The sequence below is a fragment of the Odocoileus virginianus genome, chromosome 2 (genome assembly GCF_023699985.2).
Source record: "Odocoileus virginianus isolate 20LAN1187 ecotype Illinois chromosome 2, Ovbor_1.2, whole genome shotgun sequence".
In the NCBI taxonomy this organism is placed as follows: domain Eukaryota; kingdom Metazoa; phylum Chordata; class Mammalia; order Artiodactyla; family Cervidae; genus Odocoileus; species Odocoileus virginianus.
In genome coordinates this window covers 21,188,522-21,204,999 of record NC_069675.1, presented here as the reverse complement: position 1 = coordinate 21,204,999, position 16,478 = coordinate 21,188,522, and the positions used below count along the sequence as shown (strand labels likewise).

At 38.8% G+C, this 16,478-nt stretch overlaps 1 protein-coding gene across 3 annotated transcripts in view; it reads left to right on the top strand.

The window, feature by feature from the left end:
- THUMPD2 (THUMP domain containing 2) overlaps nt 1–16,478 on the top strand; it is a 37,806-nt gene that overhangs the window by 20,205 nt on the left and 1,123 nt on the right. For 2 of the 3 annotated variants that reach the window (XM_020913662.2, XM_070477252.1), the window contains 3 exons: nt 914–985; nt 1,485–1,599; nt 9,800–9,908. In XM_020913662.2, the coding sequence (XP_020769321.2) occupies nt 914–985; nt 1,485–1,599; nt 9,800–9,908 (296 nt within the window). The remainder of the gene's footprint in view (nt 1–913; nt 986–1,484; nt 1,600–9,799; nt 9,909–16,478) is intronic. The other variant, XM_020913668.2, reaches the window with a different exon arrangement.

Genomic DNA, 16,478 nt, shown 5'->3' with positions numbered 1-16,478 from the left:
TTTGTAATATGCCACATTGCCATCCATCCTGTTGGTTCTTCCTTTAAAATATATCCAGAATCCAACCACTTCTCCCCACCTCCACCAATGTCACTCTTGATTCAGGCCACCATTATCTCTGCCTGGATTCCCTAACTCGCCTCCTTTAACTCTTTTACTTTTCTGTGGTCCTTTCTCAACAGGGCAGCCAGAATGATCCCTTTGAAATGCTACATCATGTTTCTCCTCTGCTCAGAACCCTGCCGTAGTTTCCCATCCTTCAGAATCGAATCAGAATCCTTGTAACACCTTCAAGATCAGACATGATGTGACACCCTCTGTCCCCCAGAGGGGAGATCATTCGTTTTTTTCCTCCAGATTTCCTGCTCTCCTCTCAGGTACAGAGAGGGTGGCCGCATTCCTAACCTCTTCACATTGTGTGTGTCACGCGACTGACATGCTTTCGCCAATTAAATGTTGGTGGAAATGATGTGCGTCACTTCCAGATGGCACTTTAAAAGCCAGCGCCTGATTAGCTGTGTTTTCTCTGCCTCTGCTCGTGACCCCTTCACTGTTTCACTTTTCGGGCAAGAAGCAGAAGCCCCAGGTGTCATACTGTAGGCTCATAGCATGAGCTGCAGTGTTTTGAGCCTGCAGGACGTGGTGGTTGTAATTCTGCACAGCCCATCTTGGTGGAGCTGCCTGGCCCCTCTCTGGTGGCATCACCACTTCCCCTCCCACCCACTGGTCTCCTGCCTGATCTTTAAACATGCCGAGCAGACGCCTGCACTAGGGCTTTCACTACCTGAAATTCCTAATAAAGTTTAGAAAGGAATCTTTACCCTGAAATGATTGATGCCTCAAGTTTTAGGCTTCTTGTATAATGCCTGTTATAGTAGATTTAACAGTAGCAAATCAACATTTCTATCTATAGGCTGGTGCAGTTGTTTTAGATCCAATGTGTGGACTTGGAACAATACTTTTGGAAGCTGCTAAGGAATGGCCAGTAAGTTCTAAAGTTTGGTAAACCAAGCAGTGTTTTACTTTAATCATGTGTTGTATATACACTTACCAATTATTTACAAGTAGATTGTCTATTTAGGGATTATTATTTTTTAATTATATGAGTTACTATTGTAGTCAAGGTAGACTATGAAAGGTTAATTAAATTACTGTTATTTCTTCAAATACTGTGATAAATTTAGGAAATTATGACAATTCCAATAACTAGTCGTGACCTACATTATATGAATCCCTCAATTCCTTAGACATTTGAATTGTAAAATATTAATTGTAAAATGTTAAAAATTAATGTTTTAACATTTTACCAAAAACTTCTCAGGTTTTGGTCCTTGAAAGTTATTTTAAAGAAATATCCTAAATTTGTTTTAATCTGAATTAACAAATCTATTAATTTCATTTTTATCATTTGAAAAAATGCAAGTAGATTTTCTTAGCTACATAAAATATGGCTTTATTTATAATTTGAATTTCTCCCCTCATAGGATGTGTATTATGTGGGTGCTGATGTCAGTGACTCACAGTTATCAGGTGCATATGACAATCTGAAAGCTGCAGGCCTCAAGGATAAAATTGAGTTACTTAAAGTCTCTGTTATAGGTAAGATATTAAAAATGCAAACATTTGGGGGAAATAAACATGTGTAAACACATTTAGAATCATAATATAGAACAACACTCACTTTTCATATGTTCATATAAAGGTTGAATTATTTATACCTTGTAATATATCTGTGGGGCCAATACTCAGTTTACTTCCAATATTATAATTGTAACTTTTTTATTTTTCAAAAGATTCGTTATCCAGAACTGTATTTATGTAGTTTCCCTAAGCATGTAAGTAAAAGCATGTCTTCTTAAGATGTGTTTGTTGCATCTGAACCATTTCTCATATGATAACCAGGAATCATTCAGTATAGGCATAAAATAAACAAAAATAATAATAATAGCAACAATAATTTGTTGAGAATCTGTGAATTCTTTGCGATAAACTATATGAAATGTCTTGAATTATATTACCTTCCCCTTGCTTCAGTTGGATAGTATTCCTGTGTTATGGGGAATGAGGTAACAAGCCATCCCAGTTTGCTACACCAGTACTACCCCCAGTGCTAAAACAGAAATCCTAGGGCAAACCAGGATTCATCACCCTGTGAGGCAGAGGAAAGCCATCACTCCCTGTTTACTGATGAGGAGTCAGCAGCAAGAAACCTGATGAGCAATCAAGTCTATGGAGTCCAAAATAATATTTCCCTAACACCCATGGTATTCAGACTGAGAGAAGCCTCACATCCCTCCTTTCTCTCCCTCAGCGTGCCTTTCTCCCTTAAAAGTGACCACATGTAATTCGCAGCTAGGAAAATCCTGTTCTCTTGGCACAGTGAGAATAGGTGATAGATAAGTCTCTGTAATCTAGAGAAACAGTATATTGTTAAAAATTTATTCTATTGTAGTAGGAAAGTAGTAGAAATGCATAGCGTGAGAAAGGAAGTACTAATTTGCCCATCAGAACATCGCTGCTGTACCAGCTCCACTTTCATCAGTTCTCATGGGCATTTCCATAAGATTTCACTTTAAAAACAAGCGTTAAGTGCTCAACTGTTAATTTAAAAAAGTTTTCTGTTGTACCTAGTAGCCAAATAAATCTAGCTTTTTAAAAGATTAGTCTAACTGCCATGTTAAGAACAAACAGTAGAGCAAGGACAGAAACAAAGAGACTTTTTATTGCAAAACCATTGCAATAATCCAGGTAAATGGTGGTGACTTAGGGCAAAGTGGTATTGGTGGAGGTGTTGAAAAGAGGTCAGACAGAGACATACATACATACGTATATACATATATATATGTATATACATTGAAGGTAGAGCCAACAGGATTTGTTAGTGGATTAAATGTGAGAAAAAGAACAAGGATGACTAAGCTTTCTGACTTGAACAGCTCGAGAGTGGTATTGCCATTTATGGAGCTGCGGAAAACTGCAAGAGGAACAGGTTAAGAGTTGGGGGCCTGTTCAGTTCCACATGATGATTAAAACCATTAAGATCGCAAGGTAGTAGTCAACACACAGATCTGGAGTTTAGGGGAGACGGTGCACATCACTAGTCCAGATAACATTTACATCCATGAGATCACCTAGGAAATGAGCACAAATTAAGGAGAGAGAGGCTTTCTCTGAGGATGAGAGGACTCTCTTAAGAGTCCTGGAGGGTGAGAATCTAGTAAAGGAGCAACCAGGGATGAGAAAGTAAGAGAGGATCTGAGCTAGCATGAGCAGCTGTGTCAGATGCTGCTGGTTGGTGAAGCAAAACTCAGGCTTGGCCGGTTCCCTGGAGCAAAACTCAGGCCTGACCGATTCCGTGGAGCCGCAGGAACAAAGGCCTGCCTGCCTGAATGGGATCTGGAGAGAATGGGAAAAGGTAACTTGAAGACAGCTAGTTCTCACCTTTCTCTTGGGTAGTTTGGCTGGTAAGGGGAGCAGAAAAGTTGGCGTTCTGCCAGGTGTGTTGTGGTTCACACCATATTCTGCACAATTCATGACGCTGCCAGGCTGCCCTGGCATCTGGGAATTCGGGAAATGTTGAGAAGTGATAGGTTGGGTGTCATGAAATATGTGTGGGAAATAGGGGGTGAGAAGCCCACCTTAGAGAATATGAGTGTTTTTGCTCCAGTGGCTTTATCATATATCATATATCATATGCTATAAATCCCTTTGTTTGGTAACATTGTTTTGTAACAAACCCTTTCAGCAGCAATAAGATTTTAAAAGTGCATATTTAAGGAAAAATTATATACTGAGTTTCTATTTCTCAAGAAAGCTGTTGATGAACATACAACTGGAGTAAAATGTTTATTTACTTCTATCATGCATTGTGAGGGCCATGGTGATAGCAGTAACCAAATGAAATAAACTTGTCTATAGAGGCACCTGGCATTTACTTCAAAGCTTAGTCATTATTTTAAGGAGACCAAGCCAAAATTAAGTGTTTATCAGATGCAACAGAAAGAAATGCATTTAACTGTCACTCTGTGAAGCATGATTTTTCATTTAGATCAAATGACCACTCTTCTAAATTAATTTTGTTTTCAATTCCAAATTTTCTTATGTATATAAACAAAATGAAGCTATGGCTATTAATACATTGGCTCCATTAGCAGAAGACCTCTGCAGGAAGCTAAATGTTACCAGTTTTGTATCAGTGTTAACCTATATATGTATAGGTATTTCCTATATATGTAGAGGTATTTCTTCCTTCAAGAAGAAAATTAGCTAAGTCAATTCCAGTAATGGTTTAGTATTCCTCCCTGCTCCCAATTCTGGAAATTTAGCAATTTTTTTTCTGTCAGAGATGAAACATCTTTCATTATTGTGAACGCTACTATTGATTGAGCTCAGCACTACACCTGTGTCTGTTTAGGCATTGTTTGGTAGACCACAGCATCCTGGCAAAGATTAATGTTCTTATTAAATAAAGAAATCTATGATGCAGAAATGTACTTAGAATTTGACATGGTACCTACATAATTCATAATTACCTCCAAACAAGCTGTGATGTTCTGAATTGAAATAGTAACTTATCAAAATAATAGACTTAAAAAATTTTTTTAATATACACAGAGTAACTGAACTGTAGACTATCTGTAAAGATGGTTGAATGCAAAAAAAAGCAGTTCAGCCTGACAGTACATGCTTTTTTGTTTTCCCATCATTTGTTGGGTTTTAAAATGTTTAATCCGAGTTTAAAATGGAAAAAAGACAGTTTCTTTAGCAAATGGTACTGGAAAAGTTGGACAGCTGTGTGTAAATCAATGAAGTTAAAACACATCCTCATACTGTGCACAAAAATAAACTCAAAATGGCTTAAAGACAAACATAACCCTGGAGGTGGGAGAGAGGCTTAAGAGGGATGAGATCTATGTATAATTGTGACTGATTCGCAGTGTTGTATGGCAGGAACCAACACAGCATTGTAAAGCAATTATCCTCCAATTAAAAAAAAAAGATATAATGCCATAAAACTCCTATCCTAGGAGAAAGTGTAGGCAAAGCATTCCCCAACATAAATCGTTACCAATGTTTTCTTAGATCAGTCTCCTAAGTAGTAGAAATAAAAATAAACAAAGGGACCTAACCAAACGTATAAGCTTTTGCACAGAGAAAAAAAACACGAAAAGACAACCTACAGAACGAGAGAAATATTTATAAATGATGCATATCCAACAAGTGCTTTATCTCCAAAATAAACAAACAGCTCATACAATTCAACAACAACCACCAAACAAAAAACCCCAATCCAAGGAAAGAAAAAAAAATGAACAGAATACCTTAATAGACATTTCTCCAGAGGATAGATGGCCAATAGACACATGGAAAGATGCTCAACATCACTAAGTATTAAAGAAATACAAATCAAAACTACAATTAGGTACCACCTCACACTGGTCAGAATGGCCTTCATTAAAAAGTCTACAAATAACAAACGTTAGAGAAGATGTGGAGAAAAGCGAACCCTCCTACACCATTGGCGGGAATGTAAGTTGGTGCAGTCACTATGGAAAACAGTAGGGAAGTTCCTCAGAAAACTAAAAATAGAATTATCGTATGATCCACCAATCCCACTACGGGGCATATATACTCGGACAAAAGTATAATTCAGAGAGATACATGCACCCGAATGTTCATAGCAGCACTATTCACAACAGGCAAAACTTGGAAAGAACCTAAATGTCCATCGACAGATGAATAGGTAAAGAAGATGTGGTATATACGAGTGTGTGTGTGTGTGTGTGTGTGTGAGAGATGAAATACTGCTTAGCCATAAAAAAGATGAAATAATGTCATTTGCAGCAACATGGATGCAACTAGAGATTATCATACTAAGTGAAGTAAGTTAGAAAAAGACAATATCACTTACATGTGGAATCTTAAAATATGGCAGAAATGAACAAAACAAAACAATTTTTCTATCCACAAAACAAAAACAGACTCATAGACAGGGAGATCAGACTTGGGATTGTCAAGGGGAAGAGATGAGGGAGTAGGATGAACTGGGAGTTTGGAGTTGGTAGATGCAAACTATTACATTTAGAATGGATAAACAACAAGGTCCTACTGTATGCCACAGGGAGCTGTATTCAATCTCCTGGGATAAACCATAATGGAAAAGAATATAAGCAAAGAACTGTATGTGTATAACTGAGTTATTTTGGTCTACAGCAGAGATTGGCACAACATTGTAAATCAGCTATACTTCAGTTTTCTTAAAAATGTTTAAACTATTGAAAAATCACTTTGTATATCAGCCAGAGTATCTTATAAATATGTTAACTTTTAAAAATAAACTAGTTGCCTAATTGTAGTTGCATTTTTTTCAGAATTCATTGGAAAGCTATAATCAAAGAATTCAACAAATGGAGTGCAAAAAAACTTTTAAGTTTTAAAAATTTTTGATAAATTGCAGTCATTAAAAAAAAAACTGGCAACAGCACTTTAAAATCATCTCCCAGATGCCAAGCTACATTTTGCATATTCAAGACTAATTATAGACTTCTGAATTAGGAATACATGTTGAAATTTCAACTTCATTGAAGTATTTGTATTCTCTATTTTATGAAATCAAAAAGAATAGTATAAATAGAAAAATTTCACCAGCAGCAATCAAATAAAGAAAAGGCATAATCTAATGCGGTAAACTTCAAAATCTGCCCATGATGGAAACAAAGTTATAGAGCAATAGCCAATGAAATAGTGGCTACTTAGAAGGTTACTAAGGCAAAGTGGGACCCAGAAATATCATGCTCAACCAAGATGTCATTTTACTACAAAGATATTTTCAAATACAACAAGTTCAGGCAACGTTTCACTAACAAGCATGTCAGAGGGGGAAAAATTATTAAAAATTAATAAAACCCAGACATTTAAGAGATGAACCAACTGAGGAATAGAGAAAGCCAAGGTGAAATGACTGGTCACAAGGATTGAATCAAATATACAACTATTTGAGCAACTGAGAATTACAAGACAGAATGCCACTGTTACAAACCTAGATGATGGAAAGAATAACAAAGTACAGTGAAAGAAAAGATAAAAAGGTGTGCTCAACCTTGTAAAAGTTTACCCAGTCTTTTGTATACGTATATACATGAACGTTATTTTAAAGGCTCTTAAAACTTTTGGGGAGAAAATATCTTAGGGCTATATCCTGGTTTTAAGCAGTTCTTACTCAAACTTATCCCAAGAGGAAGGAGTAAATAGAGTTTTATTCAAGATATACCAGTCTTTTACCTTTTTTTTCATCCTGCAGAGATGATTTTTTTACTTGTTTAAGTTATGTTTCTATTTCAGAATTTTATCTCCTTAGTTACAAACTCTTTGTTCACAGGCAATTCAAACATTTAATAATTTAAAAGATTTTACTGTGTGTTGACTCTCACGGGTCAGGTGCTCGTGATTTTAGGAGTTTATGCATCAGCATCTCTGAAAGTGGGGCCAGCAGTTTGCCTTCTACCAGGCCCTTCAGTTGATTCTGATTCCACACTAAATATCAAGGTTGGTTGTAGGGCCCAAAAGGGCCCTAGTTCCAGGTGATACTGATGGTGCTTCTCTGGGGACCGCACATTGAGAACCACTGCTAGGGGAAAGGCAAGTTTGAAAGAGACCCATCTGGAAGTAGCCCCACTAGGTCTTTGAGGAGCCATGAGAAGGAATTGCTAAATTCTGCAGAGCTTCCTGGAAGGATTCTGACCCGCTGGCTCCACCTGGCGGTCATCTCCTTATACACACTAGAGAGGACGTTGTAAATACTAACAGCTGACAATTACTGACTGCTCATTGTGTGCCAGGCAATGTCTGTTGATACTTTCTGTAGGTTCCTCGCATGTTAACTTCTGAGATAGGTACTCTTATCCCATTTTACAGATGAGAGAAGTAAAGCAATAATTTCCCAAAGTCGCACAGCTGGTAAGTGGCAGAGCCAAATGCAAGCTGACACCGAGCCTGCACAAAAGCTCAGATTATTTTCTGTTCTATTACTGGAAGATGGCACTGATTCTATGTAAAAGATTAGTCTCTTCTGTCTCAGTGATGTTTATTCCTTCATCTTCTAAAACAATTTAAAGCAGTTCGGTAAATTATAATACAGAGTAGAAAAGTTGCAAATGAAAATAGACTAACCAGAAGGGGAAAAAATCCAGACCTGAAGATGGGCAACTCATGTTTGTTGTGTGTTTATGTAAGCCAAAGACTTGGGCTCGATCTCAAGAGTAAATTACTGCCTTGTTCCTCATGTATAAGCATTTGATAACCATGTTTGCTCATTGTCTTTAGTAGTTTTCAAGTATAGTTACAGTGTTCAGATGGGTGTGTCCTATATCAATGTGTGTGTGTGTGTTCAGTTGGCTCAATCACATCTGACTCCTTGCAGTCCCATGGACTGTAGCCCGCCAGGCTCTTCTGTCCATGGGATTTCCCAGGCAAGAATACTGGATTGGGTTGTCATTTCCTCCTCCAGGGAATCTTTTAGACCCAGGGATAGAACCCACATCTCTTGGGTCAGCAAGCAGATTGTTTACCACTGAGCCACCTGGGAAGCCCCATTCTATATCAATACCCTAAAACTAAATGGACAAAGAAAGTGATAGTCACTCAGTCGTGTCCGAATCTTTGCCACCCCATAGACTGTAGCCCACCAGGTTCCTCTGTCCATGGGGTTTCTCCAGGCAAGAATACTGGAGTGGGTTGCCATTCCCTTCTCCAGGGGATCTTCTGGACCCAGGTATCAAACCCAGGTCTCCTGCATTGCAGGCGAATTCCTTACCGTCTGAGCCACCATGACATTAAAACATGACTTGGAAAAACAGATTTCCTGCCTAGTTCTAACAAAATACTATCCCATTATTTGTCTTCTAACAACCCACTCTTTCTTCTATTAGCAAGTGTTCATTCATTAGACTTTCCCCGATAACAGGATTTTGTTTTGTTTTTAAATTTCCTGCCAACAAAAATTTGTATTCAGAATAGTAAAGATTATTTAAATTCTATTGTACTTCTATAGAATTAGGTGCTGTCTGAATTAAAATAATTATTTAAATTTAGATGGTGGTAGAAGTATAAAAAGTACAAAGTGAAAAGTATATTCAGAAAATGTGAAAGTTAAGATTGGGTGTATTACCTTATGTTAATTTCTGAGAATAAAATGTAAAGTTGAGAAAGAAATTTAGATTTGATAATCAAACACTATATTTTGCTTTAGTGATGTCATTTTCTTGATTTTTGATTGTTTAACTTTTTCTCTAGTCTTAGGACTTCAGTGGATGTTCTTAACCTTTGGGGTCACCATTGAAAATACAGTGAAACCTATCAGTCACTTCTCTTAAAAACAAATAGATCTACAAATAGATTTTATATATGATCGTGAAAAGAAAAATGAAAGTTATAGGATATAATTTTGTAAAAGGCTTTTCTAGGCATCCTAATATATTTCTTCTTGGATCCAACAATTTTCTTTTCATGTAATATTTTTAAAGAGTTTTAACTTTCTGGTTAATTTAAAATTCTGCTTAACTTATGTTATATTTTATTACACTTGAAAAACCACTTTTCAAGAACAGAATACAACAAATGTGCCATCTATTTTTAGTGATTCTGAAAGCCTTCAGGATCTTGTCATTCCTTAGAAACAATATTAGAAGCCTTAAATTTTATTTAGTATGCAAAAATAATCCTGTGTACTTCAGTTTTCTCATATTTAGGTTGTAAATGTTTGAACTTACTGTAATAGAATTTTCTCATTTTTGTATTTCAGAATTGCCATTGCCTTCAGAAAGTGTCGATATTATTATTTCTGATATTCCATTTGGAAAAAAGTTTAAGTTAGGAAAAGACATCAAAAGGACTGTGCAGGAGATGGAAAGGTAAGTTGTTAAGTGTATTTCCAAAACCTTTGAGCCATGGGGCATTTAACCAAAATGTACTGTAGCTCTTCAGTTAAGATTTGATTACATTTTAGTAATTTCCTAGAGTTTTTATAGCTTAATTTTCTAAGGTTTCAAATCAGAAGTTTATATAGTTATAAACTTGATATAGTTATTCTGTATCATCATACTATAAATTTTATTCAGGAAAAGATAATAATTTTTCATTATAGCCAAAAATTTGAAAATCTAAAATAGTGACATATATTTCAGTCACTGAGCTAGTTAATTTACATATTTACTTCTAATTCTCCCCCCAGTCCTGCCTCCTATGTGTTAATCCCCCACATTTTACAGGAGAGAAACCAGGACCCAGAAATATTATCCTTCTCAAGACCACAGAGCTACTGAGAATTTACATTCGAAACATTCGGTCACATAGAATGGATGCCTTCATTGTTGGTTTGAAATGAAAATGCAGAAGTGCTAGTGATGTAATGTTTCTAAGGTCAACCTCAGGGAATATAGTGCAGTGAAGAGAAAGTGCTTCTTTGAGAGGTTCAAACAGTGAGACCTGAATATGAATTTTCCTGATCATTTCAGTTGATAAAGGAGAGAACCTAGAACACTCAGAGGAATGAAGGGACATGGATAAGGGGTCAGTTTGTATTAAATTGTCTCAACTGAGTGTTTGATGGTGCAGGACGACATAGTACACGGTCAGGAGCCTGTGCGCAACCCTCTTCCACAGTTACCTGACTTGTAACTCAGACATTTCCTGAGCTCCTATATCCCCTTCTGCTTGATGGAGCATTCCCCTCGAGATTTTGCAATGCTGATTTCATATTAACATCATTTCAGGAGCTTCTGAAAAATACTGATACCCATTCTCCACTCCTCCTCACTGAGGCTTTGATTTAATCAGTCCAGGGTAGAACCTGGGCATCCAGTATTTCTTAGTATCTCCCAAGGCGATTCTAGGGTGCCACCAGGATTAATAACCACAGCCTTTATGCCTAGCGAGGTAACTTACCAGTTGTACTATTAAGCTAGCCCGTGGTGAGATACTACTGTCAGAGCATGTTACACTTAATATGAAACTTTCCACCCAACCTGGAACTTTCCAGTAGTGGTGGTGGCTTAACCTACCTGATGGTCTAGTGCTGTGTGTTTTAAACATCTTCACAAGTCATTGCTAGTAAAATTAGACCAGCCTGACTTTCTCTCAGTCAGTTTTGATTTTTATTCTAAGTAACTGAAAATGAAACTAATAGATATGACCACCCTCACATTGTTTCAGGAAATTTAAATGTTTTCGCGAGAATCAGGAAGACATTCAAGATTTCCCATGTAATTCAGGTGCCTCCCAGAAAGCAAAATGGTACTGATGAACCTATTTGCAAGGAAGGAATGGAAATGAAAATGTAGAGAATGGACTTATGGACACTGTCAGGGAGGGAGAGAGTAGGATAAATAAAAAAAGTAGTGACAACATATATGCAGTATCGTTTGTAACATGGATAGCTGGTGAGAAGTTGCTCTGTGACACAGGGAGCCCCGTCTGGTGCTCTGTGATGGGATGTGGGGGGATGGGATGGGGGAAAGGGAGGGTAGCTCTAGAGGGAAAGGATGTATATATAATTACAGCTGATTTGAATTGTATGGTAGAAACCAACACAACATTGTAAAAATTTAAAAAGCAAAAAATTTTAAAAATAAATAAAATTTAGAAAAAAAAATTATGCTTTTGGACATAAGGAACATTCCTGGATCCTATGACCAAGCTTCCTTTGCCACATGCCCTCGGCCTTTGACTTTTTCCAGTTTGAGGTTTTATACAGGCCATATATTGTAACACAGTGGTGAAGAGCATAGTCTCTGGAGTCAGAGTACTCAATAGTTCTGTCATTTCTGTCATGGGCACGTTGCTCAATCACCCTGTGCCTCATCTTTAAATAATAGTACCTACTTGATAGCATTGGCCTGAGGAGTCAGTAGATTTAAAGCTCTTAGGACAGTGCTGATTTTCCAGGCCAAAATACTGGAGTGAATAGCTGTTCCCTTCTCCGGGGTATCTTCTCAAGCCAGGGATCAAACCCAGGTCTCCCACACTGCAGGCGGATCCTTTACCCACTGAGCCACCAGGGGAAGCAAGGACAGTGCTAGGTGCCTAGAAAGCTCTCAGTAATTGTTAGCTCAGACCTGATTTTTCAGTGTAGAACACGTCCAGTGCTTTTGAGAAATAGGTGGGGATATATATAAATATATCTAAAGTACATATAACTTTTTTCCCAATGATTTACCAGTAGTTTAGGCTCTAGATGTAAAATGGAAGGGAATGGAGGGCACTTATATTAAAAATAAGAAAAAATGCAAAATAAACATGTTTATAATAGGCAATGGAAATATTTGGTCCTGAGTGTTACAGAGGACTGGATTCTTCAAGAAAGAACAGGCAATCAGAATTTTAACTTGTAGAACAGATGATTGCTCTGGTGGTGTGAGCACTGCACTCTCAGCTCAGTTATTTCCTCCTTAAATTTACTTCAGCAATAACAGTTTCATGTATGCAAAGGAGAAATACAGAGAAGTATAATATTTGAGCTTTCTTCTCAACCAGATGAGCAAAATTAGAAAGTTAACTTGTTCAGCTTGAAGGAAGAAGTCACTAAAGAGGCCCAGAAGATTTGAGGTGGATTCATGGAAGAAGCATGATCTCAGTGAAATTTAGAAATTTGCAAAGAATGAAAAAGGAGACCACACCATGTTTTATACATGCAGATATTCAGCAAGTATTTCTTGGGTAATAATGAAGCAAAAAGCATGTTCAAAAAACAATGAATATACCAGACTGCTTGGAATTGAGATGAGTGGTAGAAGGTTAAGGCCTAATGCCATCCAAGTTCAAATAAGTTGGGTGTTTGTGTCATCTACCCCTAGTCTTGCAGGTTCAAATGTAAAAGAGAAATCTCTTTTATGTTGTTTGATACAGAGCTTCCCCAACTATTGACCACATAATTCTAGTTGGTTTCTTCTTTATATATACAAGAAATAATCTCTCATACTATCCTAGTGTTTAGAGGAATACAGTTTGGGACATATTGCTTTATAATTTTTGAATAGCTTTCTTAGTAAGAAATTTATGTGTATATGAATGTGGCAAGATGCTTAGAAAGACATTTTATCAAAAATGGTCATCTCTGAGTAGCAGGATTCCAGGTGATTTTTACTTTCTTATTTTCTTCCATTATGTGAAATAAGTTACAATGAATTAATTGGTGAATGTCCTGTTAGACACCATTCCATGTACATATACACAAATAGATGTTTTCAATTTTATATTAATAGGATCACCGTTAATTTACTACACTGTATAATCTGCTTTCTTTTTTCCACTCAGAAATATCTCATAAATCTTTCTGATCAGTTGTTATAATGTACATAATAATTTTCAGTGGTTGCCACAGTGGTTGCATTATATATATATATACCATTATGTAGCCTATAGAACTTAGGGATGGGTATTTAGGTAACGTCCACCATTTCATTTTAATAAAGAATAACATTCTGAGCCATCTTTGCACAAACAGTTTTTCAAACTGACTATAATGATCAAGTTATTTAAAACCACAGTGCCTCTGTTTCTTCATCTGCAAAATGGATATGGCAACAGAATATACTTGAATTCTAAGGATTAAATGATATACAAAGCATTTAAAACAATATTTATCACATAATACATGTGTGCGTGCTAAATTTCTTCTGTCATGTCTGACTCTGTGCAACCCTATGGATTGTAGCCTGCCAGGCCCCTCTGTCCATGGGATTCTCCAGGCAAGAATACTGGAGTCAGTTGCCATGCCCTCCTCCAAGAGATCTTCCTGACCTGGGGATCGAACTCGCATCTCTTACATCTCCTGCATTAGCAAGCAGGTTCTTTACCGCTAGTGCCACCTAGGAAGCCCTTGGTACCAATAAATATTAGCTGTCTTTGCCATTAATTGTCACTATTATTCTACTACTGCTACAGCTTCTGCTCTTATATCTTAGAATAATCTCCTAGATGTGAGATTGCTGGGTCAAAGGTTATGTACATTTCATATCTTTGATACTGTCAAAACAGTTATATCAATTTTTGTCTTTAGAAATACTCATTTTTTCCCTAATCTTGCCATCTTGAGAGTGGTAGTCTTTTTGTTTTTGTTAATATGGTAGGTAAAAAAATTGTATCTCATTTATTATCTTAATTGTGTTTTTTCCTATGTGTTCAGAGATACTGTGTTTTTTGTTTCTGTCCCCCGGTGTCCAGCCACACCTGTCATCTCGCCGCCTCCTCTCCCAATAGCAAGAGTTTATCCCCTTGGTTCCTGCCTCCTCAGGAACTGTTCTCTGCCTACTTCCTTCTTACCTTCAACCTGTCCACCTCCTCATTCTCTCCAGATCCAGCTATCCCTTCCCCAGACACTTTTTGTGGCCTTTCATACCCACACACTGTACTAGGCAGTGGGGATCTGACTGTGAATAGGACAGAGTTTTTGCCCATGTGGGGCTGGCACTCCAGCGTGGGAATACAGATCATGAATAAATCTGCAGAATAATTTCAGATCATGATAGATATGATGAACACTAAAGACGGCATTTTTGCCAGAGAGTGACTAAGAGAGCCGCCGTGGCTCCCTTCAATAGGTGCTCAGGGAAAGGCCTCTCCAAGGAGGCATTTGAACTCTGAGACCGGAATGATGAGAAGCACACAATGGAGTGGGTGTCAGTGCCCCAGAAGAGCAGAGCTGCATGTCCTGGGGCAAGAAGGGAGGTCAGTTTGTGGGACACGCCGTGAGCAAAGGGAAGCAGGCAAGTGGGAGTCAAGAGTCTATTTGAAGTTTAATGGTTGAGAGATTTGCAGGGATGTACAACTGTTTCTGGTGTGGAAACTCGGAAGGGGAGGTTGGGGGATGATGACAGATTTAGAAATAAGACCTGTCAGGCTGCGATAGCGTGGGCAGAGGAGAGCATAGAATGAAGTGGATGAATCTGTGATGTCATCTGCAGACAGACTCGTTTAGATTGGCAGACCGTTGAGATAAGGGAAAGCTACTTCAGCTCCTGACCTCTTTTCTGGGTGTGGTGGGGGCAGGGCTTCCTTTAAGTCTTCATCCTCCAGCTGTCACCTGGTTTCTTAACCTCTACAACCAAGTTTCTTCAGAGAAAAGTCTACACTTGCCATCCTCACCTTCCAGCCCCCTGCCTTGCCTCTGCAGACCAGCGCTAGCTCCTGCCCCCAACTAGGAGTGCTGCCCCAGGGTCACTAATATCCTTATCAGTTGTTAGTTCTATAGCATTTGACTCTGTTGAGACCATTCATCCCCATCTTGGAACTCTGCTCCTCTGGCTTCCGTGGTATCACCATAGTTCAGACCTTCTCCTTGGCTGTTTCATGGGCTCTTCCTTCTCCATCCTTCCTTGAATGTTAAGTCCCTGTTCCTTGACCCCTCTTCTCTCCTCTCTCTCTTCTTCCAGCCTAGGCGATCTCATCCCCCATTGTTGCTTTGTGTTTGTTAAGCTCCTTCAGTTGTGTTGGACTCTTTGTGACCCCATGGATTGTAGCCCACCAGGCTCCTCTGTCCATGAGATTTCTCAGGCAAGTGTACTGGAGTGGGTTGCCATTTCCTCCTCCAGGGGATCTTTCCCACCCAGGGATCGAAGCTGCCTCTCATGTCTCCTGCATTGGCAGGTGGGTTCTTTGTCACTAGCACCACCTGGCTTTATCTACCGTTTATTACGGGAAACTCAAATCTCCACCTCCAACCCTGGTCTCTCTGACAGCCTCCAGGCCCTAGCCCAGCGGTCTGTTGGCCCCATGCTCAGCATGTTCCAGACAGAGCTCCTGCATCCCCTCATCCCGCCCGCTCTGGTTCCCCTTCAGTACCTCCTCCTCTCCACAACTTCCTGTCTTTGCTCCCTCCCCTTGCTCCAGTCCGCCGGTCCCCTCGGCCCAGCTCACTCCTGCTTGCCGGTCACACCCACTGTAGCTCTTCTCGCCCTCTGAGAGTCTTCCCCAGGCTGAGTGCCCAGGTCTGGGTCCCACCTAAGGTGTCTCTGGAGCCTCTCACGCTCGCCTTGATAGTGGCGTTTGCCACACGTGCTCTTTAGCTCTTGCTTGCCTCCCTCTCCCACTGCTCAGTCATCTTTTCAGCAACTCGGGACTGTATGCCATTATCCATCACTGTTTCCACAGAAGTGCTGTGTAGACTTGGGTCAGACGATTGAGAAAGTGAGTCCTCCTCCGCAGGCTGACATTTCCGGGTCTTCCCTGCTGCCTTTTCTTTGTGTTTGTCCTCCTTCCTGGGGCCTTTGTTCTGCTGTTGTTCAGCCTGCTGCCTTTCATGTACTCAGATTCCTCAGGATCCTTTCATTTGCCTTTTCCTTTGTACAATCACTTATTAAACTGTGGCTACAAATTACTTTGAGGCTTGCCTTTTAAATAGAGTAAAAATAGATAATTAAAGCAGATTTGTACTAGTGATTTCATAATTACTATAATGAATATGCATCATGGAAGATACTACCTAA